Below are 27961 nucleotides of genomic sequence, written 5' to 3' on the forward strand. Positions count from 1 at the left end.
AACCTCTCCCTCAGGCACTAACACAATTCCAAAATGGTGGAAGTCATGCTTATGTCCTTGCCTTTGCTTAAAAGGAGGGGAGGCCACCTATTAAATAACTATAGGCCAATCTCTAATTTGTCAGTTCTGGCTAAGGTTCTTGAACGCTTAGTGAGTGAACAGGTAAAGGTGTTTTTATGTACAAATGACATCCTGTCTAAACATCAGTCAGGCTTCAGAAAGCAACACAGCACCATCACTGCCACAATGAAAGTGGTGAATGATGTGGCGAGTATTTTAGATAATAAGCAGAGTTGTGCAGCTCTGTTTATTGACCTTTCAAAAGCGTTTGACACCGTTGATCATCTCATTTTAAAGCAGAGGCTAGCCAGTATAGGCATGTCCAGCCATGCAGTGGGTGGTTTGTGAACTACCTCTCTGAAAGGTCCCAATGTGTTCACTTTGATGGGCGTGTCTTCTCAGTGGTTGAACATTGCAAATGGTGTTCCCAAGGTTCCTGTTTTAGGTCCACTTTTATTCTCCATCTACATCAACAGTTTAGGTGAAAATGTGGATGAAGCTACTTTACATTTGTATGCGGATGATACCGTGATGTACTGTGCAGGTCCCTCCATTAAGGAGGCTGGTGTTAAATTACAGGCTGTTTTTAACATTATTCAGACTCAGCTCTCTGAACTAAAGCTTCTTTTAAATGTTGAGAAAACCAAGGTAATGCTCTTTTCTAAAGCTAAAAAGACACCAGAGCCTGTTGTAGATATTGTAACTACGCAAGGAATAAAACTTGAAGTTGTTGCCTGTTACAAATACCTGGGTATCTGGCTTGATGATTGTCTCACTTTTAAACTTCATGTCAATAACCTGCTTAAAAAGCTGAGGGTGAGGCTAGGTTTCTTCTACAGGAACAAGTCCTGTTTCTCGCTTGAGGCCAGGAAAAGGCTAGTCACTGTGACCTTTGTACCTGTGCTGGACTCTGGGGATCTGGTCTATATGAATGCACCTGCCCATTGCCTGGTCAAGTTAGATGCTGCGTATCACAGTGCACTGAGATTTGTGACAAACTGTAAAGCATTAACCCATCACTGTACCCTGTATGCAAGGGCTGGTTTGCTTTCACTAACTGTACGGAGGCTCAGTCACTGGTACATTTTTATATACAAAGCCATGTTAGGGAAACTTCCATCCTACATCTGCTCCCTTATCTCACGGAAAATTGTAAGTGGCTACTGCCTGAGATCGAATGCTGTGGTTTTATTAAATGTGCCAACTGCTAGGGAAGACAGCTTTTAGATGCGCAGCTCCTCTGTCTTGGAGTTTTTATGTTTCACGTGGAACTACTTGAGCAGGTCTCCCTTGAATAAGAGATCAATGATCTCAATGGGATGTATTTGTATAAATAAAGGTTTGAAATGAAATGAAATAGAATATAACCTCCCATCTTCAGAGCAATCTGACTATTTTTACATTAGCGTTAAGAAAGCTTAATTAAATATCTGCCACAACATAAGTAACCGGATCAGAGTAACAGTACAGTCCGCGGCATATCACATCATAATGTATCATATATTTCCTTATCTGAGTCAGCTTCTTGAGCCGTATCTGGCCGTGCAACACTCACAGTGTCACATACTGTATGCAGAAGTATTATTTTAAGCAACACATTAAGTTGACGAAACACTCGAGTCAAAAATGTAATTAAAGTCAGATCGTGTCTTAGACGGGGCAGTGATATCATAAACCTGTTAATGTACGCATTCAAACAGTCACGGGCCCTTAGAATCGTCCTAACTTTTCACCCCCTTACGGCGCCCCTGCATACTGTATGCAGAAGTATTATTTTAAGCAACACATTAAGTTGACGAAACACTCAAGTCAAATGTAATTGAAGTCAGATCGTGTTTTAGACGGGGCAGTGATATCATAAACCTGTTAATGTACGCATTCAAACACTTGTTCTGTTACCAGCTGTATTCACCTTGCAGGTGCAGCTATGTGGCTTTTATCCTGGATAAAGTGTTTAAGTCATGGATGTTTAAAGTTTAACGTCTTCATATTTGTCTAATATTAAAGTTCACTTTTCATTCAGGAAGTATGACGCTGCGCTGTCAGTGCGCTTCTCCATGTTTGTGATTGGTCAAATGTTGCTAACCCTGCCACTTTTATGTGAACGCGCACATAACTAGTTAGGACACCGCTAGCTTGAGTTAATGAGTTGATAACCAGCGTCGTAGGACCACTTAGCGAGAGTGCGTTTGTTTTGGATTAGGTAAACCGGGTAACTCAAACATATCCAGGTTATGTTTGAACCGGCTTCGTCGTACAGGCCTCTGCTCTCACATTCACAAGACAAAGAATATGTGCTGATTTCTCACTGCAAAGGCTGGGCTTGGATGAATTACTTACAAAGGGAAAGTTAAAGTAAAGCACATGGTGAAACTGTCCATGATTTGTTTTGTGTCTCAGTGGGACAATTATTTGGATATCTGTCTTTCTACTTGAAGCCTTTGTGTTTGTGTTTTACATAGACAGCGTGTTACCAGGAGGAGAGAGAGGTGTTACTCAGGGGCGACCGATGCTGGATCACAGAGCTGCACTATGCCTTTCAGGATGACAACTACCTGGTGCGTATGAACATACATGATGTCAAGTATATATGTTGTACTTGTACTGCTAGCATATTCTGCTTTTAACAACAATTCTGCTGCTATTTTCCAACACATCCACCCTGCCCTCCCTCAGTACCTGGTGATGGATTACTATGTAGGGGGGGACCTGCTGACTCTGCTCAGTAAGTTTGGAGACCGGATCCACGAGGACATGGCTCAGTTCTACCTGGCTGAGATGATCATGGCAATTGACTCCATCCACAGACTGGGATATGTACACAGGTACACTATTCTTCTCCTTAAACTAGGGACTATTTGTCGATGGGATCACACCAGCAGCTATGCCAAATTGGGCCACAGGGCCATCAAGTTGGTCCACACTTTTTCGCCCTTTCTGAGACCACACCCATTTTTAGACTTGGTCCTAATATTGATCTTAACTGCAAAACGGTTAATTTCTATGATGGCAAATCAGGCCTGGGACTTTAAGACTACACACTAACATGTATGCACTCTATCCTGGGACTGTGACATGGAGGTAAATAATGTGATATCAATTAAATCTGACATTTAGAGATGACAATGGCCCGTTCTTCCCAATTCCTTACACAGAGACATCAAACCTGACAACATCCTGCTGACAGCGGATGGACACATACGACTAGGGGACTTTGGTTCCTGTCTGAGGCTCCTCGAGGATGGGATGGTGAGGGTTGACACTTTCTTAGAAGTTTCACAAAAGATACCCTAAAGAGGGTAAAAGAATGACAAAAATCCAGCAAATCATGTTTAAATTTTTTTTCTTGTGATTGAATTTTTAAAACAACAAATCAAATTGGAAATTCTGGCTTGAACTTATACATTTGTATTTAAAATCAATTGGCCTGCTTGTTTCATTTCAGGTTCACTCGTCACTAGCAGTAGGGACACCTGACTATTTGTCTCCAGAGATTTTAAGGGCCGTAGAGGGGGCTGGAGGTTATGGTCCTGAATGTGACTGGTGGGCTCTGGGTATCTGTGCCTATGAGATGATGCTGGGGACCACACCCTTCTTTGCAGAGTCCATCTCGGAAACATACGCCAAGATCTTCAACTTCCAGGTACATTGACACGCTGACAAAGTTATTTCAGATTTCATTATTTATAAATATTTATAATTACTCTATTATATATGGCTTTGATGAAAACTTGATTATGATAGTCAAATAATGCATTCTATGAGTATTTCTCTAGCAGACCGCTGGAGAACATTGCCTAGTTGCAGTTGTCTGAAAATAATGTGAAAAATGTGCCAAAGCAATAAAATCATTTCTAATTATATAAAATCATTTTCAAATCAGCCTTTGGTTTTGATTCTTTAGTAAGTAGCCTGGTGATAAGAGGGGGACATTTACAGAAAATGGGTCATCATTTGGAAATGTACCTTTTCAGGATGATTCAAAACTGTATTTTGAAAACAGTGAAAGCATTTTTAAGATTGTGTAGTACAAGCTCAATAACAAAAATCATTATTTCAAACTTACCTTAAGAAGTGTCAGATGGGACAGCATACTGCCTGTGAGCAACAGACCACGAGCTAACCGGCTAGCAATGCAGAGAAGCATTTCGTACCATGTAAGGCTAAGCTAGCTAGTAGCTTTGAGCTATAGGTGGCCATGGATTGGAAGGAGCAGGCAAGAGTAAGACTTCCTTAAAACCCTTTTACTTAGCAGTAGTTATACTACTAGTGGTAACTGAAGAAGTGATGTCAAAAGACATTGTCTTCCTCAGCTTCATTCACTTGCCTTGCCTTGCCCTGCCTTGCCTTGCCTTGCCTTCATCCCCAGGAGTATTTCGAATTCCCTCCTTCTGGCCCTGAGATTTCAGACGAGGCTCGTTCCTTCATCACTGGGCTCATCTGTGAAAGGGAAGTCCGTCTGGGAAGGAAAGGCTTCAGTGACTTCAGGAACAATCCCTTCTTCTGTGGACTGGACTGGGCTTCCCTGCATAAACTCCCAGCCCCCTTCCTGCCTGAAGTGTCTAATCCAACGGACACCTCCAACTTCGACATCCTGGATGACTGTCTCAGTGAAATGGTATTGTCTTTAGAGAATGTTTCCATACACTTATGAAGAGACCTAGGTTGTGTCTGAAAGAAAGTGTAAGACATGTTATCACGCTGAAAAACCTGGTAAATGGTCCACCCTTAATAATCAACCCAGTCTCACGGCATTTCTTGTTATAGTCACGACATTTAATCTATTGATTCGTGTTCACCAATGTATTTCTACTGGTAGTATGTTTCGTGCCTGCACCACGTCTTTTTGTCCGGTCGGGTCTTGGAAGACCGGAAGCTGTGTGGTTCATAAAAACATTTTTCTTACTCAATATCAAGCCACGATTATTGTTTTTATTTTAAATCGTATAATGTCTGACTTTTTTTGCCGTCCGTAAGGAAAATAAATGGGGCTCAGAGCCTCAGAATACTTTTTCTCCTTCTAGTTTGTTATTCTTTTCTAAATAACACACTGTTATTTACTCAACAATAACACACAATTCTCCTTGTTTTTATTTATTTGTTTAATTCTATAATATCAGGCTTTTTTGACGTCCGTCAGGAACTGAATTTCAAAATAAAGTCACCGGAAACAGACGTAGGCGACACACACCCACTGAACTGATTACCCAAGATCCTCAGCTATGGTTGAAGCTCGGTGATTGGATGTTTTAGCCGCAATGCACATTCGGATATGGTGTCTATGCGATATGAAATCCGAAAAAATAAAAAAATAATACTTTATTCCGAGTGTACTTGCTTTTCTCTTTGAAAGTCAACACATAACGCCATTGTAATACACGGTTCGGCGGCATTAAATATTACACATCTGCCGTAGTTCTTTATTTATAGAGCCCTGAATAGAAGACTTCTAGACAAACTGGAAGAACTGCCACCGAAACTGAATATGTGACGTGGATCATAAATATATCAGCAATTAAACAACATCTTCAACTTCTCTTCACACAATACGTCTCCTTGCAGTATCAACACTAATTCGGCTGACTTTTATATTTTGTCCAATTGGTAGATAGCAGTGCAGTTTTTAAAGTTATTATTGATTTCCTTTGAATTAAAGAATGTAAATACCGAGTTGAGAGAATGGTCAGGGGTTTTGGGTGATGGGAGACACATCTATGGAATCAGAATTTCAATAGCTTACCATTAAATGACAGATATACCTTTCTGTCTGTGATGTTTTACAAATCAGATATTAATGTGTAAAACTTCTACACAGCAATATCCTGTAAAATTATGTGAAAACATGAGTATACATACATAAGTGTCCTACACTAATAATAAAAAGTATAATTTGTTGTGTTAACACTTTATACTTGACAGTTTTTTAACCCGCACCACCTAGTGGTTAAAGCACGTTATTGATTTTGAGAGTACAGTACATCCAAAATAGGGGGAAAGTAGAAGGTCAATGATAGAAATATAGAATATATAAAATCAAGACGATACTCTCAGTGATCTCTACAATAAAACAGTTTAGTGCAGGATGTACAAAGATATTAATAGGAGGATGTGCAAAACAGAAAAACTAATTAACCTTTATTTAAACATTAAGGAATACTTTTGGTTAAGGTCTTCTTTTAAATAAGAAAATAACTTTGGGGGTATCTACAGATAAATATTAAGCCTGACAAAGTACTTAACGTCTAATATATTGCTTTCCTGCAATGTTAACTATGTTGAAGCACTTATTGTAACCGATATTATACATATTTATTATACTCTTATAAGATGTATGTAGATATAATAAGAAATGTGCATAATTTGACAGTTTAATGGTGGAGGTATACACACATATTGATAGATGTCTTGTAATGCACTGTTTTTCATTCATTGCATAACTACACCGTAGTTGTGTATATGATATGTCAATAAACCTTAGAAAATCTTGAAATCTTGAAAGGGATGTGCAAAATAGCAATTATATACAGTCTTTGATTAACTATTAGTAGAGAATAACGAGTAATGAATATACTTTATAGAGATCTGCAGATAAATGTTTAGTCTTTTCAAGCACCCACTATCAAATATCTCGCCTGATTGTTGGCACTTCACAATCACCTTCCCTGAATTGTATTCAGGTGTAACCAAAGTCTGATTTAAGGGTTGTCTATATTTCACATCATTAATCAGAATCTGCAAAGTAACTAAAATAAATGTAATGGAGTAAAAATACCAGGTTAACCTCTGAATTGTAGTGGAGTAGAATTACAAAGTAACAACAAGCTGTCATGTGGGCATATATTAATGCTGCTCATCAGAGGCGGATCGAGAAAAATATTCATGGGGTGGCAAGAGTGTGGCAGGAGAATTTCAGGGATGGCATCCCCTGGCAGAAGTATATGCAGATTTAATCGCAGTCATATCAATCAATGTTAACTTGGAAATCCACAATATTTATATTTTAACTCAATAACATTAGGTAACATTATTGTGGCACATCAGTAAAGCTTTAAATATAAATATATCAGGTGGCAGACATCATTGAATGAATTTTAACTGAACAATAACTGAATGAGTTTGTCTCACTCTTAGACCAGCAGGGGTACCAAATCAATGCAGACTGCTGCAATAAGTACATTAATTAATGTCTCATCGATGTTTGTCTGTATGAATATGATAATATTAACAATCATATTATTCCTATAATCTGTCTATCACTGTTATGATTCACATATTCAGTGTTATTATTAAATACACTATATTTTTTGGAGGAGTTAATGATGAATGTTCAGCGCCCCACAACTTCATTGCAAACAGTTACAACCTTGACTTTACATCAGAAAGAACAAACATTAAAGAAGTGACTAACTGCATCAATTAGGGTTAAAAAACTTGTATTCAGCTAAAACATATGCATTACATCGCTGCAGTAAGTTATTATCCAGTGGAAAGTCCTTACCTACTGGCCTAGTTAAATCAAAGTGGTTACTTTTTTTTGGCTGGGCAGTGTAGTTTTACACACCGTCTTATTTGACTTTCTCAGGACTTGAAACAGTTTTTGGGGGCAGACCCCCACAAAGAACAAACATATATTTACACACGTAAGGTCATCATCTTAACAGTTTATTATTCTCATCGACTCATCCGTGAGCAGAGCATCAAGTTGGCATGCCTAAAACGCCTCACAAACTTATTAAGATTTAAAGCTATGGTGCGCTTTGATTCAATGCTGAGTACAGCCAAACTTGACAGGCTCTTCTCTGTCATTGTAGACCGCAATTCCGCAAATACCTCATTCCTTCCGTCTACTTGGATCCGAAATGCTTCTCGTTTCAAATGAAATCGCCGCCAATCATATTTCCACGCTCGCGCCAGGGCCGGGGGAGGGGTTACAAGGCTTCTTTGCATATTGTGCTGCATTCACTTGCACTCGGACATTAGAGATTTTCCGATGAGCCACAACTTTTCGTTCAAAACAAAGCTGCCAACTGGGGTGGCAAGGCATTTTTCTGAGGTGGCAGCTGCCACCCCGTGCCACCCCTGCTGCCCATTATGGACACAAGCAATGTTCACCCATTTATTAACGATATGTTTTAAATGTGATAACACCAATGTGTTTCTTATCACCAAAACCTCCAGGGGTGTACACAGTTTAATACGGGCAACTTCTAATTATGGGAAATACAAAAACATCTTTTAAAACTATAATTCCCAGTAGAGACGTGCCATAGAACATGTTGTGAAACACAATAGCAAGCATGTGTAGTTCTGGGGGGGGGGGGCTGGACCCGTTCGAGTCCAGTTTTGGATAGTCTGCCGTGGTTTCATTCCATTTCATAGAGCTGTGTTTGACGCTCGGCGTAACCTTGGCACACTGCCACTCCAACATCCAATCACAGAGCTTGAAGATTAATCATGGGGTTTGTCCAAGCGGCAAACTCTGGGGAACAGCCGGGAAGCCAATACGGAAGTGCCACACACTGCAGTTCATACATGGGCCATTAGGGACTGGATGCAGAAAGGAGCAATTTCCATAGACCCCCATGTTAAAATGCCCAACTTTACAGCAGAAAAAAACATGTTTCTACCCATGGATGCAATAAATATTATTATCGATATAGTTAGATTCCACCTTCATGATTATGAATCTGTGAGTGAATTGTTTTCTAACACGACCCTTTTATTTATATTAGGTCTTAAAGAGCCTGTGACACGGTTTTCCCCCATCATCCAAACCCATCAATTTGAGTACATATTGTCCCCTTGAAAACCGTTACTGAACTGATTTTGGATATTTGTACTTTGATAACCATTAATCTGCCCTTCAATGTTGATACTTTTCTGGATCTTCTCGCGGATTCTTCAAGTCCCGCCAAATGATGGGTGACGTCATTGCGGGCACATCGCTCCAGCTGCACCGTCCAGGATCCCAGCATCTGCATGTAAACATTTATATATATACAGTCAGATGTAAACGCACGACGGTGCACACAGCAGCAAGCTCAGACAGGTTAATGTTGAACGTGTCTGAGAGCTCATATGAGGCTGAAGGATCGGTTTATGTTGTATCTGTTAGAAGTTTAGGAATGAGGTGCGTCAATATGGGCGATCATATGGTCATGTAGCCAGTGGGACTGGGACTAAAAATTATCCCGGGACTCTCGACCGGCCCACTTCGGTACCGCTAGTAAATTGTCAACGGGGGGAGTGGGCGATGTCAGGGGCGGCGGGTGCTGTAGATAGTAAATGTAAATATGTAAATATTTGTGTCACTGCATCCTGGTAAAATACAAATATAATGTATAATGTCTGTGTCTTTGACATTAGCGCTGCTCGCCACCTGTGCCCTGTACTACGAAGCCAGTTCAACAGACCCTGGATATGTTTGAGTAACAAACAAACTAACAACAACAAACTAACACACGAGATCTCGCTAAGCGGTCCTACGACGCTGGTTATCAACTCGGTAAATCAAGCCAGTGTTTCTCTCTCCAGCTGAGAGCGCGTTCACGTCTAAGACACGAGTGGATCTGACTTTAATTACATGTGTCTCGAGTGTTTCGTCAACATAATGCGTTAAATAATACTTCTGCATCCAGTCTGTGACACTGTGAGTGTTGCACGGCCAGATGAGGCTGGAGAAGCTGACTCAGATAAGGAGATATATGATATATTATGATATTATATGATCGATGATCTGATTGATGATGTAATATGAATGATAAGTGCGACACGTCGGCGTCTTCTCTGCATGGCAGTTTAAACTGTATTTCCTTTATCCTGTAATATGACTTGAGAGATTTAAACTCCGCACACTGAGTTGATCAGCCGCCTATGGGGGATGTGCTAGTTACTTATCCGACCGGCCCACTTCGGTACCGGCCCATCGGGATTCGTCCCGATGGCCAGTCCGCCACTGCACCCAGCCCACGTAAATTGTCAACGGGGGGAGCCTCGCTGCGGGGAAACGGTGGACCTAGTGTCCCGATCGGAGTGGGAATAATAATAATAATCTGTGCATTTTATCCATTAATTTCCCCAACATTGTGGTAAAAAAAACACACGTTTAATCCATGTTGTTGGTGTACTACAACTACAGAAAGCATCGGTTTGTTTTCTCATCAGGAAATTCAGACCGGCTCAAACAAACGATTTTTAATCATCATCCTCACTCATCATTTAATGTATCATATGTTCGCCGAATTGACATGAAAGCACTAATAAATATAGTTTCATCCACTTGAGTTTACAACCACAAAAATAATCGATTTGTTTTTATATCACATCCGACGGGAGGAAATTCAGCAGCTCTCACTCCCGATTTGTAATCCTAATGTAATCATCATCTTCACCACGATCATTTATGTTTATGTCGCCGAATTGACATGAAAGCACTGACAAATATGAATATACTGTAGTCAACTTCATTAAAACGTTATTAACGTGCCTAATCTCAGTAATTCACAATTTCTACGCATGACAACACACTTTGTCCGTGTTTGGCTCTCGAAGCGTTCCCGCATTGACGTCACTTCCGGCTTCCCCCAAAACTTCAAAATGAGTCAAGGAATTTCCCCGCGATGTTCGAAATTATTGATATTTAACGGAACGGTATCGCTTTTTCTTTTTTAAACTGACGGTTCGAGATTACTAGTAGCCCAATATTTCATTGCACAACAGTTGTTGGGATGGTGTCACAGGCTCTTTAAAGTTGTTGCATAAATTAGGGCGTGGTCACGTTGATGGACACGTACATGCCTCACTGTCAGCTAACAGCAACTTGTCCACTCTGCTAGGCTACAACCATAGAGGCTACAACGTTAGTTAGTCATAGTACTGTACTTGACCCTTTAGCTTTAGCCGTGTTCGTGGTGATTGTGCCTTTTAGGGAATATTGTTACAAATACCAGACAATTAAAATGTCGTGCTGTGCGCTTGAATGTACTAACAGAACTTCCAAGAAGTCTAAAATGATAATATTATACATGTTAACCCCGTGCGCAGGTGTTTGTGTGCTTGGTAGCTTAGCTTGTTACTTATTAGCCAGCTAAGGACGTAACCCTTTATGCATACATATACATTTTAGTTTATATTTCAGCCTTGGGTAAGACTTTTATAGTCTATGGCTATGACGCCCATAATGCTAAACGGGAGCAAATGTTAATAGGGGACCCAATTATCCCAGTGGTGGCCGCCGGAGCTAACGGAGCCGCAGGGGGCTAGCTCCAGCCGGCGTCCCGGAGCTAGCCCCCTGCGGCTCCGTTAGGTCCGGGCGGTGGAGTCCGTCTTTTCTCAACGTGTGAATGACAAGCATTAAGAATAACAAAATATAGCTAATTCTCTTGCAGATTGTCTCATTTGATTATGAATGTAACGTTTATATAGGGGAACTACACTGTTAGCAGTAACTTGGTATGCATGTATTTCATGTTAGCTTAGCTTCTTAGCCTGAGCTAGCTCTGTTTACTTCCAGTTCGGAGGCAGCAGGTCCCGCCTCGGCTCCGCCTCTTTGCCCTTATTTGGAGCAGGCGGGATTAGACTCTGACGTCACAGTCGAGCCGTTAGTGGCCGACTCCGCCTACTAAGGGCTTCACGGCAACTCTGCAGAATCCTATGGGTGACGTCACGGACACTACGTCCATTTATATATACAGTCTATGGGTTTGTCCAGCAAAGGGACTGTAGTCCCAAACGATAGCTGAGGATTATGGGTAGTTTAGTGTCTTCAGCCATCCTAAACAGCGAAAAAACTATTTATTTCTCAGAATCGAAGGGGGAAAACACAAAAGCATTGTACACAATTTAAACCAATCAATGTTGTGTAATTAACAAGGATAAACTGATGTGTTTAGTTGATGAATAGTGCAGATTACTATGCAAACTTCGAGACCGGAAATATTGTTTTCACCCCAAGCTGTTGCCTGGCAACGCAATTCTGTTGATAGTTATTTCATATCGCATTAACACCATATCCCAACGTGCATTGCGGCTAAAACATCCAATCACCGAGCTTCAACCATAGCTGAGGATCTTGGGTAATCAGTTAAGTGGGTGTGTGTCGCCTATGTCTGTTTCCGGTGACTTTATTTTGAAATTCAGTTCCTGACACGGCAAAAAAGCCCGATATTATAGAATTAAACAAATAAAATAAAAACAAGGATAATTGTGTGTGATTGTTGAGTAAATAATAGTGTCTTAAAAAAACATTTAAAAAAATACAGATTTCAGTATTCTGAGGCTCTGAGCCCCATTTATTTTCCTCACGGACGGCAAAAAAAGTCCGACATTATACGATTTAAAATAAAAACATTAATCGTGGCTTAATATTGAGTAAGAAAATGTTTTTATGAATCACACAGCTTCCGGTCTTCCAAGACCCGACCGGACAAAAAGACGTGGTACAGGCACGAAACATACTACCAGTAGAAATACATTGCTTTTAAAATCGTTCTGTGTGACACGAAAAAAAGGGGAAAATCGTGTTGGTGAACACAAATCAATAGATTAAATAAATGTCGTGACTATAACATGAAATGCCGTGAGACTGGGTTGTAATAATAGTATATAGCTGTAGGTAAGCATGCAGATTTTACCTCAGGTAAAAAAAGTCTGACCTAAAGCAATCGTCTGTGTGTATGCATGATTTCTCTCTTCATTGTCTTGACATTCTGAGTAGATTGAGTGTCAAGTGCAAGCTATTTAGATGTATGGGACATATTTATTAGCAGTATGTTATGTACACTAAGCCAGTGTATTTAGACAATCCCGTTTAACTTAGACAAAGAATGAGGGGCATGGGATTTACTGGAAATATTTTTTAGTAGTTGTCCGGTCGACCTTACACTTGATGGGTATATAGCTGAGGACCCAGGGACAGTGCCGTGTTAAATGTGAAATTTTAAGGATGAGTGCTTCTCAGGCACGTTGTAAACAAGTGCTTTATTAGCGAACAAATGTAGCCTTACACACGAGTCAGGACTCAGTTCAACTTCTAACAAAACAACACCAGCTGGTTATTTGTATCTGTTGTGTCCTGCAGGAGACGCTGTCTGATGTAATGGACAGAGCTCCGATTGGGGTGCACTTGGCTTTTGTTGGATACTCTTACACCGCAACCTGGTAAACTTATTTCATGGTTGATGCTTTGTGTGCATCCGATGAGTATAACCGGCTTTTTAGAAAGAATCTGATTCAGGAGTTACCTGAATATTCTACAATTGCTCTCTCTTTTATAGTCAGACGGGTGCCATCGACCGCAGTCTAGACATCATGATACAGATTGACCACTCAAGTCTCAGGGACTGTGAAAGCCGTTACACACCGGAGAAACTGGTGAGACATCATCCCCCTGAAGTCTTTCAGAAGGACCCTTTGTCTGTTGTCAGGTTGCACCAGTTAACTTACAGTGTATGCAGCATTGATATGACTGTACTTTCATATGATCATAAATATTATTCCGCGTGTTTTCCTCATTGTGCTGGGCCTTATTTGGTTTACCCATGGTTCGAATGCAGAGTCAGCAGTGGCAGCTCACAGACAATCTGCCAGATGAGCTGTCTGCATTGCTGGAGATTCCACTCACATTAGAGCAAGGTCCAACTGCATCCACCCACACCACCACTGAGGAAGAGGAGGAGAAGGAGAATGAGGAGGAGGATGTGGAGGAGACCGACCAAATATCCGGACTCCATGAAGACTTGCAGAGGTATCAATTGATACAACTGGTCAGGGAGGGAGGGGGTGATGTCAAGGTGCCTTAGATATATTTAGTCTGAGGTTCTCCTCAGCCTGGAAGGTTTTCCAGGTTTAATCAATTTAAGTTAATCATTCATCTGGGAGTAATGTAGACAATACCTCATCGCTGTGTTATGTTCTTCTTTTGTACCACGTGTTGGTGCCCTGGTAGTTAGATTTCTATAACTCTTTGTCATTGTATTGTCTCTTAGCACTGCTATAAGCTCTAAATCCCTGGATGTTCTGTAAGTGTAGGTCCATGCTTTAAGTTTAGCACTGACTTCTGCATTAACCCAATGTTTATAATTTGGGAATGTCCGCAGAGTATTTCTGGCTACAACGTCACTCCATATTGTCAATTCAATGACAAAGTGTGAGTGTCTGATCCAACACACCAGCACTGGATGGTTTCAGAGATCTGTTGGTCAACTGTCAAGCAGAGCTTACTGCAGATGTGAGCTCTATTGACACATACACTGTGGACTTTGGTGCCCTTGTGGGGTAGAGAGATGAAGAGGTGTAAAGTGTTTGGGCTGCAGGTCTCAGGATCAGGTATCCATCCAGGGAGAAACTCTGGAATCATACAGCTTGAAAAACTATGTTTATGTCATATATATATTTATTTATTATTTTAAGCAATTACTTATTTAACTGTTTGTAAGAAAAGAATACTGTTAGAAACATTCGCAAACTAGAAAAAGTACAGGTATACGTCAACTACATATATGTTACCCTTCAAATTAAATATCCATTGCAAAGGCAATACATCATCCCAACCCAACTTGAGAAATAAAACAACAACAATAACAACATGATGAAACTCACAGCCTTCCTTCTTTACCCACCAGGCGGCTACAGGAGGCAGAGAGGAGATATTGTGAGCTGGAGAAAGAAATGGAGAGGTTGAAGGGGGAGATGCAGGACTGGAGAGCCCCCACAGAGACAGGCAAGGGATCAACAGCCCTGCTTCCTCTTCACACCATCATCTTCATCATCCTCTGTTCCGCTCTGTTTCACTTTATATTGTATGCAGTCATGCCATGAGACCGCAGGGACCAATAGATTTGAACACTGCAAAGAACACAGTCATGAAATTGCAATCATTATATGACAATGCATCATAGTATTACTGTAAAGCTGCACATAGGGATGTTGGAACTGTTGATGTCAAGTACATTAAAGGTCATGGCCATATATAGGTAGACATGTCGTTTTTGTCAAGACCAAATTTAAAAATCCGTTGCTTTCAGAATGCCAGGTATTTCAGTAACATGACCTAATCACACAGACATCAACATGACCCAAGTACGACTTTACAGTCCTGAGTCTCTTAAGAACAACATACATGTGAGGTGGAGCGAGTTCCAAACAATGTGAGCAGCTCTGAGTAAACACACGGCTTCACAGTGCTGGCAGCATCTGCTTCTACTGGAGCGCTCAGTCAGAACACGGTGATAAATACCCACTCTAAGAATAGCCTTGGTATGCATGAACTTGGAAGCCCCTTTCCATGAGTCAATACGGTGTCATGAGCTTTTTAAAGAGGCAGCGGTGAGGGTCTTCCTGCTGCTGGGCTGATGGATGACAGTGCCATGAAAAATAACCAGAACTCCTGTTGTTGCAAAGCCATGTGGAAAAAAATCCCATGCCTCGCTCCATGTGTGACGATAAAAAGGCTTTCTTCACTTCAGCTGCTGCTCTCTCCATCACTTCTGTCCCTCCATTAACCTGCACACCGTCGTCCTTTCATCACCACAGAGATGTACTGTTTTTTTGTTTTGTTCTTTGTGTTATTACAAATCTGGCTGGCCAGCAGTGCACCCAAAGGCTGAAGGCCTGCTGCAGCAGCAGCGCCGCCGCACATCATGGGCTCTGATGTTCCTCTCTCTCCTCCAATCACAGCACTGAGTCTCTGCCCAGCATCTCTTGCTCTGCCTGCCCACTGTGTGGACGCACCGAGGGATGTAAGCCTAACTTTTTTCCTCTTTCATGTTCTCTTTCTCTGCCTGACATGGAAAAACAAAAACTCTTTTTAAGCAGCATGTAACCTGTTGGATTCTCTGGTGCATTTCTGCATCTGTTGCGTAAGTAAGGCTTGCAAACAGAAGGTTGTACTGTATGACATACGATGTGTACAGCTGACTAAGCACTTATCAATAGCAGAATATGTGTTTATGTTTCTATAAAGCTGCTGTCTGTTCACCAGTCTGACTTGCATGTGTTACAGAGGGAGAGAGCGCCCCCTGCCTGCCATTACCCGCTGGTGATTCCTCTCCACCGACACCTGCTCCTGTTCCACAGGGTACACAAAACACTCAGACTGCAATCTATCATTGTGTGTGGGAGAGAAACTCCCTCTGGAGGGAACACAGGGATTGTAGCCTTTGCAGACCATTTACATGCACTAAAATCTATATAGCACACAAGGAGAGGAAAAAACCCAAAAGGATCGACTCTACTGTGAATTATTATCATTACTATTATGGTTTAACTTTTGGTGTTGTAAATGCAATACAGTATACATCAGCACAAGACAATATTTTAGGCCAAAATGAATACTTTATATGAGTTCATTTCAATCAATTTGAAAGAAATAAGCTGTTCTTTTGTCCTCCAGGTTCGCCTGCCACAGGTGACGAGTGAGTCCTACCTGCTGGTGTGTGCCAAAGGGGGGGAGCTCCAAGCATGGCAGAGAACCTGTTACACTGAGCTCTCCTGAACGCATTTTCAAGGTGGCATATAATGACTTCTCCTAATATAACAAGACAAAGGACTGAGGCCATGCTTTGCCGGAAACAGAAAAAGCAGGACTGCAAGGGGAGCTGCGGAGGGTGTCAGTACTGTACACAACTTTTAAAATGAAGTGTTCCAACTGATATGAGAAGAAAGGGGGCTCAGACTACTGGGAGCTATAATGAGGAAGAAATGATGATGATGATGAAATCTTCTGACCTACCTTGCCTGCTTACCAGATGGACAGTCGTGATAGAGATGCACTGAGTTTTGAGAACAGTGAGAAAAACACTCACTTTAATGTGTGACAATGACAATCAGATTTCAGTGATACACAGAGGGTTAGAATGTCTTTTGTATCATGTATCTGCACCTTTGGGGGTTTTAGTATTGTGTTGCACTCCTATAGGCATGTTTTTGCTGTGCCTGTATTTATATTCAAGGGTTACCAATAATGACCCAGATATATTTGTATATTAACTTGGGCCATACCATCATAGGCTCTGAACGTGTAAAGGGTGTGCTGCATAGACACAGGCAAACATTATGGAGGATTGAGATTAATCATTTCACTATTACAATTTATCTCCCTATACAATTGTCTAAGTGGCTATTTCAAAGCCCTCCACACATTGCCAAAATTATAATTATGATTAGTAGAACATGAATTTGTTTGGTGTAAATTTGTAAAATTTGAGAAATAACCAGAATCAGGCTTAAAAGCCTATGATGTATAATGTGTGTTTTATTGAAGAATGTGAACTTGTCCTGAGGTGGATATGAACCCCTACATTTCCTCAAGCAATAATGATGATATGACCTTGTTCTCTCTACATCCCCAATCATTACAGTGACAGTGACCTTCAATTCTGCCATTAAAACCTGTTAAGCCCCAAAGCCCCCCTCGGCGGGGGCTCTTTTTTTTTCACGACACTGGGCAGGTTGCCTTTTCAGGGCATCTTAATATTTAAGAACCTATTAATGTGTTATACCAGATTAACGGGAATAATCTCAGCTAACTAACGATACAAACCATTTTTACCAAAACAAAACACAAGTCTCATAAGAAGCATCTAAATTACCCCTGAGCGAAAAATGCTAACGCACTTTGGCACAGAACTCAAGATAAAAGATACCGTTATTACTTATCGTAGCTGCACATACAAGATATCCGATTAAAGCTGAGGTTCCACAGATTATTTAGGTATATATATCATCACTGAGTGATCGGAATTCACGACAGGGGAAGCAAACACAGACATCACAACACATACCTTTACGTAGCTTTTACGGGAGATCGTCTCACCGTAGCTGTCAATCTGATCAAAAGACGTGTTCAATGACATTAAAATGAGAAAAAACGCGGCTGAATCGGTTAATCCATAGGTTGATAATGTTTCTGTGAAATAATATTTTTTAATTTATAATCCATAATTCTATTTTTATGTAAAAATCGGAGAGTAACAATTAGCTGCTAATGGTAGCCACCAGAGTTATCGCAGCTTCCGGTTTTGGCTATGCATCAGTCTCACACACACACATTACCAAATAAGGAGTATGTGGGAGTTCCCCTCGATTCCATTGGCTCTGACGGTTAGAAAGAGATGTCAATCAGCAAAATCGAGCAAGGGGGGCCAGAGATAGGTCAAATTCACCCAAATGACCCCAGAAGTGTTTTTTTTTGCTAAATCTCTCTAAAAAGGTCAAATTTCACTTGTTTTGCATCGATCTTGATACAGGGTACTTATATGTTGTAGTTTGGATTCCTAAAGCTTTTAGTCTACCATCCCATCATTCAAAGGTGGTTTTCACTATATAAGTAATTTTTCTTTTGGACGGACACAATAATTTACATTTTTTTTACCGTGTTCAATCTGAATTTACTTTAATAAAAACATCTATATTGATTCTGACACTTCTACATCCAACTCACAGGTGTAACCTTGCTTTGAGAAAAAAGATTATGAATGTAACCCTTTTAGAAGGGAAGATATGGTCATTTGTTCTGGGAATGTCATTTTCGAGCGTGATACCTGAAAAACAGGCTTAACAGGGCTTAACAGGTTAAAAGTTGTATTGAAAACAAAACATGAACTCAAATTTGAAACATTGATGTTCTTACACTTGCATTCAAAAAGGTTGTATTTACACTGAAAAATGAATGGCACTGAAAAAATTAAATACTGTCTTTAAACATTATTGTATGTTTTATAATTAATTATTTAAGCATTCTGACATCCAATAATTTTGTATAAGCCCTGGGAGAGGATGTTAGGATAGGATCACCATTTTTGAAAGTGGTAAAAGAAAAGGAAAAAGGAGGTAGGATACAGATAACCCCATGATATTAATTCAATTTCTGGTGTTTATTTCTTACAGTCATAGAAACCTCCTTAAGTTTATTATTGAGCAAAAATGTGTTAACGTTTCACCAAATATGTTTCCATGAAGTGAATTAACAACAGGAAGTTTAACCGGTTACACATGTCACATGACTCCTTCTTCTGTAGTTTTACCTATACTGTATTGGGTAAAGCAGTGATGGAAGAAGTACTCAGATGTTTTACTTGAGTAAAAATAGCAATACTATAAAAAATATTCTGTTACAAGTAAAAGTACTGATTTCAAAATCGTACTCAGGAAGAACTACAAAAGTATTGACATCAAAATATAATTCAGGTACCAAAAGTAAATGTTATGCGTAATGGTCCATTTCAGAATTGAATATTTTATATTACTGGGTTGTGATTATTGATGTGCTAGTGTGTTTGTCAGCTAATGTTAAGTGCTTTATTTAAAGCTGCTGGATATGTTTGTCTCTTTTAACCTATGTTGACACAGGGAGAAAAGTACTTCTTTATTAATCAATAATGGCCATATATAATAGTCGAGCACCTCAGAATATAGTGCATTTTGTGTTTTAGACACGGATAAATCAGATGTTAAATACTGCAAAGTTTTACCTGTGTTCATTTTTAGAAAAGTGTGCAACGACCACACTGCTGTATCATGTTCATGTTCATCTTGACTATAATGTGATTTACATCCTTTTTTTAGCCCTGTGTGGCCCTCAATGTCAGTGCTCCCCACACACTGCCCTTTATTTTATAAGAATGTAAAACATTTCCTTTAGTGAAGGTAAATAAAGAGTGTTAGAGATGTAGGCTGTTTCGTTATTTGAAACATTCTCCTTGTCCTCTGCTATTATAGAAGACACCTTTCTCTAGTCTATAACACAAATACACTGTTGGTGCCCAGACTAGTCAAACACACTCAGCTAAACACTGCCATCTAGCGGGCAAGAGAAATCATTACATCTTCATATTCTCCCGGAGTTTCAAGGTCCCATACAGGGACTGGAAACACATCGACTATGCTCTCAGTAAACACGAATGTCATTCTAGGCATAGCCTATTTTTATTAGATTATTAAACAAAATCGCGAGAAAACATTTGAACAGGCCCGGCCGAAATTACATTGGCCCACCCACAATTGAAATCCTGGCGCCGCGGCTGCCACGGCCTCATAATGATACAAACATTTCAAATGTGTTTATTTCAATGCAACATTTGCTTTTTCCAAACAGTAATGAGGTAAATGAGATATTCCCTTCATCTGGCTTCATCCTTCAGTAAAGAGGACTACACTTCCCATGGTTCTTCAGAAGTCGGAGCTTGCGCAATATGTTTTGCAAATGTGCACGGCCCTGGCTGCTGGCAGTGAATGTTTAGTGTTGTTGTTTTCACATTAAGGGGGGAGAGAAAGAATACCAGAAGTTAATAATACCGCAGGCTGGTCGCATGAGGTAAGGAATACGCCGCGGTTAGCTCTGTGCTCGATGTGACTTTAGCCGCTGGTTAGGGAGTTGTCTTGGAAAAAAACACACAGTTACATTAGTTGTTAAGCGTTAACAGTAACTGTTAGCTAGCAACACAGACAGGGGAGCTAGCAGAGCACTAAACCAAACGAACGTCAATTAATATGATACAAGGGGCATCATGCTCACCAGACTAGCTACATGACAAAGGGTTCAACTTTTCATTAATAAAAAAAACGTGATAGCTTTGGAGCAAACCAGAGACAGCCAGCTAACCCTGACTGCCTGCTATCACCCATGAGCTAGCGTTAACCCACGAAGCCATTGCTAACGTTAACTTACACACAGTCATGTTACCGAAAGACGCTGTCTGAATTAACGGTTGAATTTAACCGTGTTACAGACGTGTGTTATTGACCAAGACCAAGTATGTTTGAGAAGTAATTTAAGTGACTTTTCTGATTATAATGCATAAATCAAAAGACAGAAGTTAACAAGATATTGATGTTAGCTATGCTTTCTTCATTTAAATAATAACATAAATTATTAAACCTGTATGCCCTATGTAGTGGGAAACTAGTTTGTATCCTGTTTGTCTCTTTTTAATTTATATTTAATATTAAAGGGCCACAAAAACTATTCTTAGTATTAAAACAACGTAAAGTTATAATGTTCAGAACAAAGAACACGCTTTTATTACAACTAGGGCTGGGGGATATGACAATCAAATATCACCATATAATTGATCAAATACCTTGATATCGATATTGTATACATTTCACAAAACATTTAATCTTACACACTTACTTTTCTGTCATCAGTTATGTGGATATATATAATGGCGCAAGCAAGGCAAGTAATAAAACCAAAAGGCTAACAATAAGGTCTTATATCACTGTTTATCATTGACAAGAATGTTTTTTGTGTATTCATCTAATACTTTCCTTTGAAGTCAATTAAAAGCTATGTAATAATGGAAAGTTAAAATGTAATGTCTACACATGGAAAAACTGAAAATAAGAAATGCAAGGTTGCTATTGCTAAAAAGACAGGTGATGATTAGTTGCATGAATATGCTAAATCCTGCTAATGCTGTTGGATAAAGTTGACCTTGTTCGGAAAACTAAGTAAACAAAGCTGCCTTTATATAATATTAAAAACAAATGCACTATGTTCATGATCTAGAAACTGTATTTCCAAGCATACCAAAGTGAGTCTTCTGGTGGTTATATCTACATTTTTTTAAGGTTATTGTACATTCCTAGAAAAGTTTCAACCGCTAACTATTGTCCTAATCTTTGTCTTGGTTTTGGGATGTTGCAGGTTACTGGGTGAGCTCGTCCCTGCCATGAGAGCTGACCACCAAGTCACCAGCCCCCCCTCCTTCTGCAGTTGATGGATCTGCAGCTGGTCCAGAGATGACAGACAGCGTCAGGGCCTTCCTCCGCAATGTTGCGACGGTCAGAAGACACACGCACGCACACACGCACGCACGCACACACACACACACACACCACACACACACACACACACACACACACACACACACACACACACACACACACACACACACACACACACTCTGTACATAAGCCATGAAACAAAGCACAAAGGTTTAATTTATTTACAAGGATACAGATGCATGAAAAAAAATGTATTCACTTACAAATTGAATGTAAAAAGATGATCAAAATGTACGTTTTTGGTTTAAAAGTGGTGTTCGAAACATTTAAGTCGAGAAAACATGTGGTGCACATCCAGAACTGGAGAGCAGCACAATAAATGCAACCTTTGCATGTTTTAATATCAATGTATATAATAACTGCTACCTTAATAAAGACTAAAGTGTCACATACGTTGTCTACAAAAAGGGTCAGACATATCCTCTGAACATGCAGAGATAATAGTACGCTTTTCGCCAGGGACTTGTTTTTCCCCTTGAACTTTATCATTGTGTACAATCAGCTTTAAAGTCAGTATGTCCCAAAGAGTCCAAAGGTAATGTTTATTTTTTAAATAATAAAAGATATATATTTTATTATCATTAATCATGTCTCGGACCTTAGAGCCTTCCTATAAAACCCCAAACTGTTCAATATAAATATAATTAAATTGCGTATAAGAAATAGTTAAATAATACAAAAATTATAATAGAACTCAACTCACAATTATGACAATTCTTATTTGTATCACTGTATTTTTTATATGCACATTAAACTGCAGTAATGTTGACTAGAGCAACCAGAGACTGAATAATCCAGTTGACATTAGCTGCTTCTGTTAAAACGTTATCTTAGTCTTAATTTGTTTAATTAATAACACAGTGTTGGAGCAGCAGCCTCTTGGGTTTTTCAACTTTTGTATCAGATTTAGCCTGAGCCTAAAAGAGCTTCAGCTACTTCTTCTGCCCTTCAAACTGGCAGAAGAAACAAAGTGTTGTTTTAGCACCTTCTGAACCATCAAGTCTTAAATATTGTTCTGGGATGTGCCCTCAAAAACCATGATCAATGTCATTCTTGTGTTTAACAGGCTCTAATTGAGGTATAGCAAAGCTCCATTACGGCTATTTTTCCAGTTATAAACAAATGCTGTGTAACACCACTGTGACTGTGTATTCTTTTTCCATCTGGTTCTCTAGGGGATCAAGGACTCCATATTGGGGATTGGAACAATCTCCAAGCTGGATGCCCGCATCCAGCAGAAAAGAGAGGAGCAGCGGAGGAGAAGGGCCAGTGGGGCCCTGGCACAGAGACGGGCCCAGAGCGAGGAGCGCAAACCCGACAAGTAAGACATGTAAAAGCTGCACATTTTGGTTGCCATGCTATTGATTTTCTTACGAAGCCAGAGTGACATATGCTCGTGGATGTTTTATTGTGCCTGGATATGTCATTGTTGTTTATAGGATTTATTACGATACCATACGATAATACTTAAATGAATTAGCCGCTCTTAAGTTCTAAAATAGCTGGATGTTGGGAGTTGCAACGTGACATGCACTTTTCCCACAACCTCCAGCGGTCAATAAGCCATCCCTTAAGGCTTAAGCCATCACACGGTTAGTTTTTCTGGTGCTCTTAGCAAAAACACATAAAGATGAAAAATGTAAAGTAGAGTAGAAAGTATGATTTTATAAAGGCTTAAGATTTAATATAGCAGCAGAGAGAAAAAAGATGAAGAGGTAGGGGGAATATTCTCCAAATGCGACTTTTTTTTTTAAAATGATGGTTTGACAATGTATTCAACAGATCTTAATTTCATAACAAAGCTTATTCAAAAGTATACCGTATGTGTATTGACACGTGTTGTTTATTGTAGCACACATGCATCTAAGCAGCTCTAGTCTGTTACCATACATACCTTTGAGTAAAGAACCAAAAGCCTTCAGTGTGCAAACAGAAATCCATGTGTCTGTCTGCTTCTGGTTAAGTAAGGAAAACATTTTTTAAATGAAACAAATATTCATACAATATTTGACATTGTTTTACTCTCTTGTTCAGTGACCCCAAAGTAGCCAGCAGGATCTTCCAGTGCTGCGCCTGGAATGGAGGTGTGTTCTGGGTAAGATATGTTCACCTGCTGTTACAGCCTCGTCACACACCACTAAGGTGAAACAAGTTGTTCCACGTGAGACATATAACATTAGTATTTGAATTTAATGTCGTTTTTTAAGGCTGATGTAAACATGAAAATACTTTGTGTTAGTACCTCTTGAAGAGGAACCACGAGTTGGAGAGTAACTATAGTATGTGTTGTCTCTCTCCAGCTCAGTCTGTTTCTCTTCTACCGGGTGTTTATCCCCCTGCTGCAGGCTCTCACAGCAAAAATCATTGGTATGTAAGTACACAGCGTTTCTGTTTGGATGTAACTCGAGGGCCGGTTCTCTTATGTGAGGAACCAGTTAGTCAACAAGCTGTTTTTGCTACAGGTGACCCCTCCCTCCATGGAAGTGTGTGGTCCTGGTTAGAGTTCTTCCTGACCTCCGTCTTCAGCGCGCTCTGGGTTCTGCCTCTGTTCGTCCTCAGCAAGATAGTCAACGCCATCTGGTTCCAGGTCAGGCTCTGCTCTGCTAGGCTGTAGTCATGTGATGGCTGAGCATGAAGCACTTCAAAAGCAATGTATCGATTCCATTACACAGTCTGGCAGTCAATATCCACGACGTTGCATCCCTAGTAAGAGCCTTCAATGGCTGCCAAGGTACCATACTATATCATCTGTTATAGAGCTGTGCAGGAATGAGTCCTAAAGCTGGATATGAGTTAGCCTTTCACCAATTCCAGTTCCCTCAACTCGGAATCTTTTAGTTTTTTGAACGTGTTTTTGGTTAGATCCCTGATCTGTGGTTAACACAAGCTCAAGAGATGTTGAAGCTTCTACGTGTCATAAACACAGCGGATTTTTTAAACTTGTGTTTACCACAGATCTTATTTATTCCAATGCTATAGTTCAATGGAACAATCCCTTTGCTTTTTTTTGTATCCATGAGCCCTTTGCGAAGCTAACTTCAGGTCAGCCAACAAGAAAAGGTGTCATCACTGCGCCGCTCTATGGTCAGGGTTATACACGTTGTTGGAATAGAGTTGGTGTTAAATATAGCTGACTTCAAATAGGCTGGGAATTATAAAGCCAGCCCTGCTTGTCCTCTACTTGTTAAGCAAGTCCATTCATAATATGCAATTTGTCAAACTGATCCTTTATCAAAAAACACCAACGAGGTCAACATATTGAGGCTATAAACTTGTATTGAGAAGTGAGTTAAGCACAAGTCACCATTAAACTACTCCTGTGACGCCGCTGCCACACAACAGCTGAAGCTTTTTGTTATGACGCATCATCAGGCTCACAACAGCCTTTGAATAAACCGCAAATTCTGACTAGTTGCTTGAAGCACGTTGTCATAAAACTCTTAAGGACTTTTCTTAGTCCTTTTTAAATGGAAATAATTGTATTAATTACATATTAAAATATTGTTTTGGAAATAATCTCATTGCACATTAGATGACTTGTCGCTCCTCTAATGTCATATTGTCATCACAAAGCAATTGAAATGTGACTATGACTGTGTTGCTATGCGTTGTTGACACAGATGGAGATATGAATGTGCTCCTCTCTGTTGCAGGATATAGCTGACCTAGCATTTGAAGTGTCTGGCTGTAAAGCGCAGCCGTTCCCCAGCGTCAGCAAGATCATTGCGGACATGCTCTTTAACCTCCTTCTCCAGGCACTCTTCCTCATTCAGGTACATGTGTGTAGACTGACACCTTGATACTCTCTGTATGTCAGTGCTGCTGAATCCCACTGTCGAGCATTAGGCCAGAGCATCAGTGTCTAATGCTCTTCAGTCACAGGACGTTCGCAGGAAAGCTGCTGCTGTGATCCGTCACTGAAGGCCAAGATTCACCACACGGTGGCTCAGTTTGCAAATGACCCAGAGTTATCCAGCATGTCGGCCGAACAATATATTCCTACACTCTGGATTCCGAGAGTTATATCATTAGGAAAAAGCTATATACCTTCATACTTATCGAGCTGTTTTCATTTTGAAGTATTGAAGGACTTTTTTGCACAACAACTTGATCAACATTCATTTCTCTGGTTACATTTTATTTATTTAAAACAGTCATAACATTACACAATACAAAGACCTACACTACAAAAAAATAGACACCAACACAAAAAAAGTGATCTTTATTATATCATGTATAACGCTATTGGGGACCATTCTCAAAGCAGCTCATCACGGCTTCATCAATCAGCTTTTCAAACCCTGATAACATGATCAATCATTGTGAACAATTATCACAAGGATCTAAATCTCTTCTCACTAAGATAGAGCCAATGAGATGTTCACATTCTCTGTGTGACCCTGCAGGGTGTGATTGTTAGCCTCTTCCCGATCGATGCCATTGGACAGATGGTGAGCCTCCTCCACATGTCTCTGCTCTACTCCCTGTACTGCTTTGAGTATCGCTGGTTCAACCATGGTGAGACGCTCACATTACATCCCACGCCCAAATGCTCCTGACTGAATGCAGAACTCAAACCTTACTGAGGCCGTTTGTGTTTGTTGAAGGTGTTGAGATGCACCAGCGGCTGTCCAACATTGAGAGGAACTGGCCCTATTACTTCGGCTTTGGTTTGCCCATGGCGCTGCTGACAGCCCTGCCCTCCTCATACATCATCAGGTAACACTCCTGATTCAGCAGGAAAACACATGAATTGATATTAAAAAATAATCATTAGTGTCATGTTTTAATCAAAGTGCAAATGTGTTATTAGGTTTATTCTGTAGCTGACCAACAGATTGACTTCTTTTAGTCTGGTCATTCCAAAATACGTTTTTTTACAGAATTTGCCCTCTATGAATATTTTGATAGCACTAGAAGTTACTTTCAAATTGAATTTCTTCCAATGCTTTTTTCAAATTAGTTTGTTCTTAGGATTCCATCTTTATCTATGTTTTTTTTTGTGTGGTTACATTGAACTTTCTCTTTTGTAGTTCTGCTGTATGTTTTCGGACTTGTGTCTTTAAAGCACTTTGACCTTTTTTGGAAAATTCTATATAAATTAAAATTCATATTATTATGCTAATCAATCTCACTGACCCACTATTTCCATTATCACTAAGATCAACCAATCACACCTTTTTATTTGTATTCCTCAATAATGTTCCACACACACAAAAGCAAAAACAACAACAAAAATGTACATGACAACAATCCTCTAGTAAATAATATAGTCAAAAACACCAACATATTTTTGCTTGAAAAATCCCCTCATGTTTTCTGAAGGCTAGGTTTCCCTTCCTGTATTCACCGTATGCTACTGTTTTTGGTTCTCTCTTGTCCACCTAGTGGCTGCTTGTTCTCCATCCTCTTCCCTCTCTTCATCATCAGCGCTAACGAGGCCAAGACACCAACAAAGCAGTAGTGAGTGTAACTTAAAACACGTTTTCTAAAACGATATGTTTCTGTAATGCCCAATCCACTGATCACACTGATGTGTTCCACACAGCCACTTCCAGCTGCGTCTCTTCTCCCTGGTGGTGCTGATCAGCAACAAACTGTTCCACAAGACGGTGCACCTGCAGTCCGCCCTGCCGCCCTCCACCTCCTCTGAGAAGCTGGCATCGCCCCACACCTCCCCCACCCGCCACAGATCCCTCCCCCCACAATGATGAAGGAGATCGGAAAGCGGTTGATGAAAGTCGTGAAAAAGTGATTCGTCCACAGGGATTTCCTTAAGAGAAGATATGATATATGATAAGATATATTATGATATGTGGTGTAGGATAAAGGGTTTACATGTTTTGGATTCGTTGGTTCTTTATTTGCACCAAACACATTTTAAGAGTGACACAACAATCGACTGCTGCGTGCCTCACACTCAACATTAGATACTCGGCTCTTTTCTTTTGTGAATTTATTTGATTGTTTTTCTTTGTAAAATGTGCCATTTAAGTCACTCTCCTTAAAAATACATGACGGCACAAGAAATCACGTAGTTATAATCTGTTTAAGCAAACATGTGACGGGCGGACATTTTGGATTGAAGGGGCTTGTTTGCGTTCAGAAGCAAAGC

The 27961-nt window shown here is 40.1% G+C and overlaps 2 protein-coding genes across 2 annotated transcripts in view; both read left to right on the forward strand.

Annotated features, from left to right (window-relative positions):
• Positions 1 to 18765, forward strand: part of LOC117458930 (myotonin-protein kinase) — a 42989-nt gene extending 24224 nt beyond the window's left edge. Inside the window, exons 9-15 of the mRNA XM_034099679.2 lie at positions 13139 to 13218; positions 13335 to 13431; positions 13614 to 13804; positions 14682 to 14779; positions 15736 to 15797; positions 16061 to 16135; positions 16451 to 18765. Coding sequence (XP_033955570.1) covers positions 13139 to 13218; positions 13335 to 13431; positions 13614 to 13804; positions 14682 to 14779; positions 15736 to 15797; positions 16061 to 16135; positions 16451 to 16552 — 705 coding nt within the window. The 3' untranslated portion in view covers positions 16553 to 18765. The remainder of the gene's footprint in view (positions 1 to 13138; positions 13219 to 13334; positions 13432 to 13613; positions 13805 to 14681; positions 14780 to 15735; positions 15798 to 16060; positions 16136 to 16450) is intronic.
• A 1479-nt stretch (positions 18766 to 20244) lies between these two features.
• On the forward strand, positions 20245 to 27690 carry ei24 (EI24 autophagy associated transmembrane protein). The gene is made up of 11 exons (XM_034099011.2): positions 20245 to 20371; positions 21707 to 21843; positions 23022 to 23167; positions 23881 to 23941; positions 24147 to 24213; positions 24309 to 24433; positions 25500 to 25619; positions 26253 to 26364; positions 26454 to 26565; positions 27235 to 27309; positions 27395 to 27690. Exons 2-11 carry the CDS (start codon positions 21802 to 21804, stop codon positions 27555 to 27557), a joined length of 1023 nt encoding a protein of 340 aa, XP_033954902.1. The 5' UTR covers positions 20245 to 20371; positions 21707 to 21801; the 3' UTR covers positions 27558 to 27690.
• The last annotated feature ends 271 nt before the right edge of the window (positions 27691 to 27961 follow it).

This window comes from Pseudochaenichthys georgianus, chromosome 14 (assembly GCF_902827115.2).
Source record: "Pseudochaenichthys georgianus chromosome 14, fPseGeo1.2, whole genome shotgun sequence".
NCBI classification, from domain to species: Eukaryota; Metazoa; Chordata; class Actinopteri; order Perciformes; family Channichthyidae; genus Pseudochaenichthys; species Pseudochaenichthys georgianus.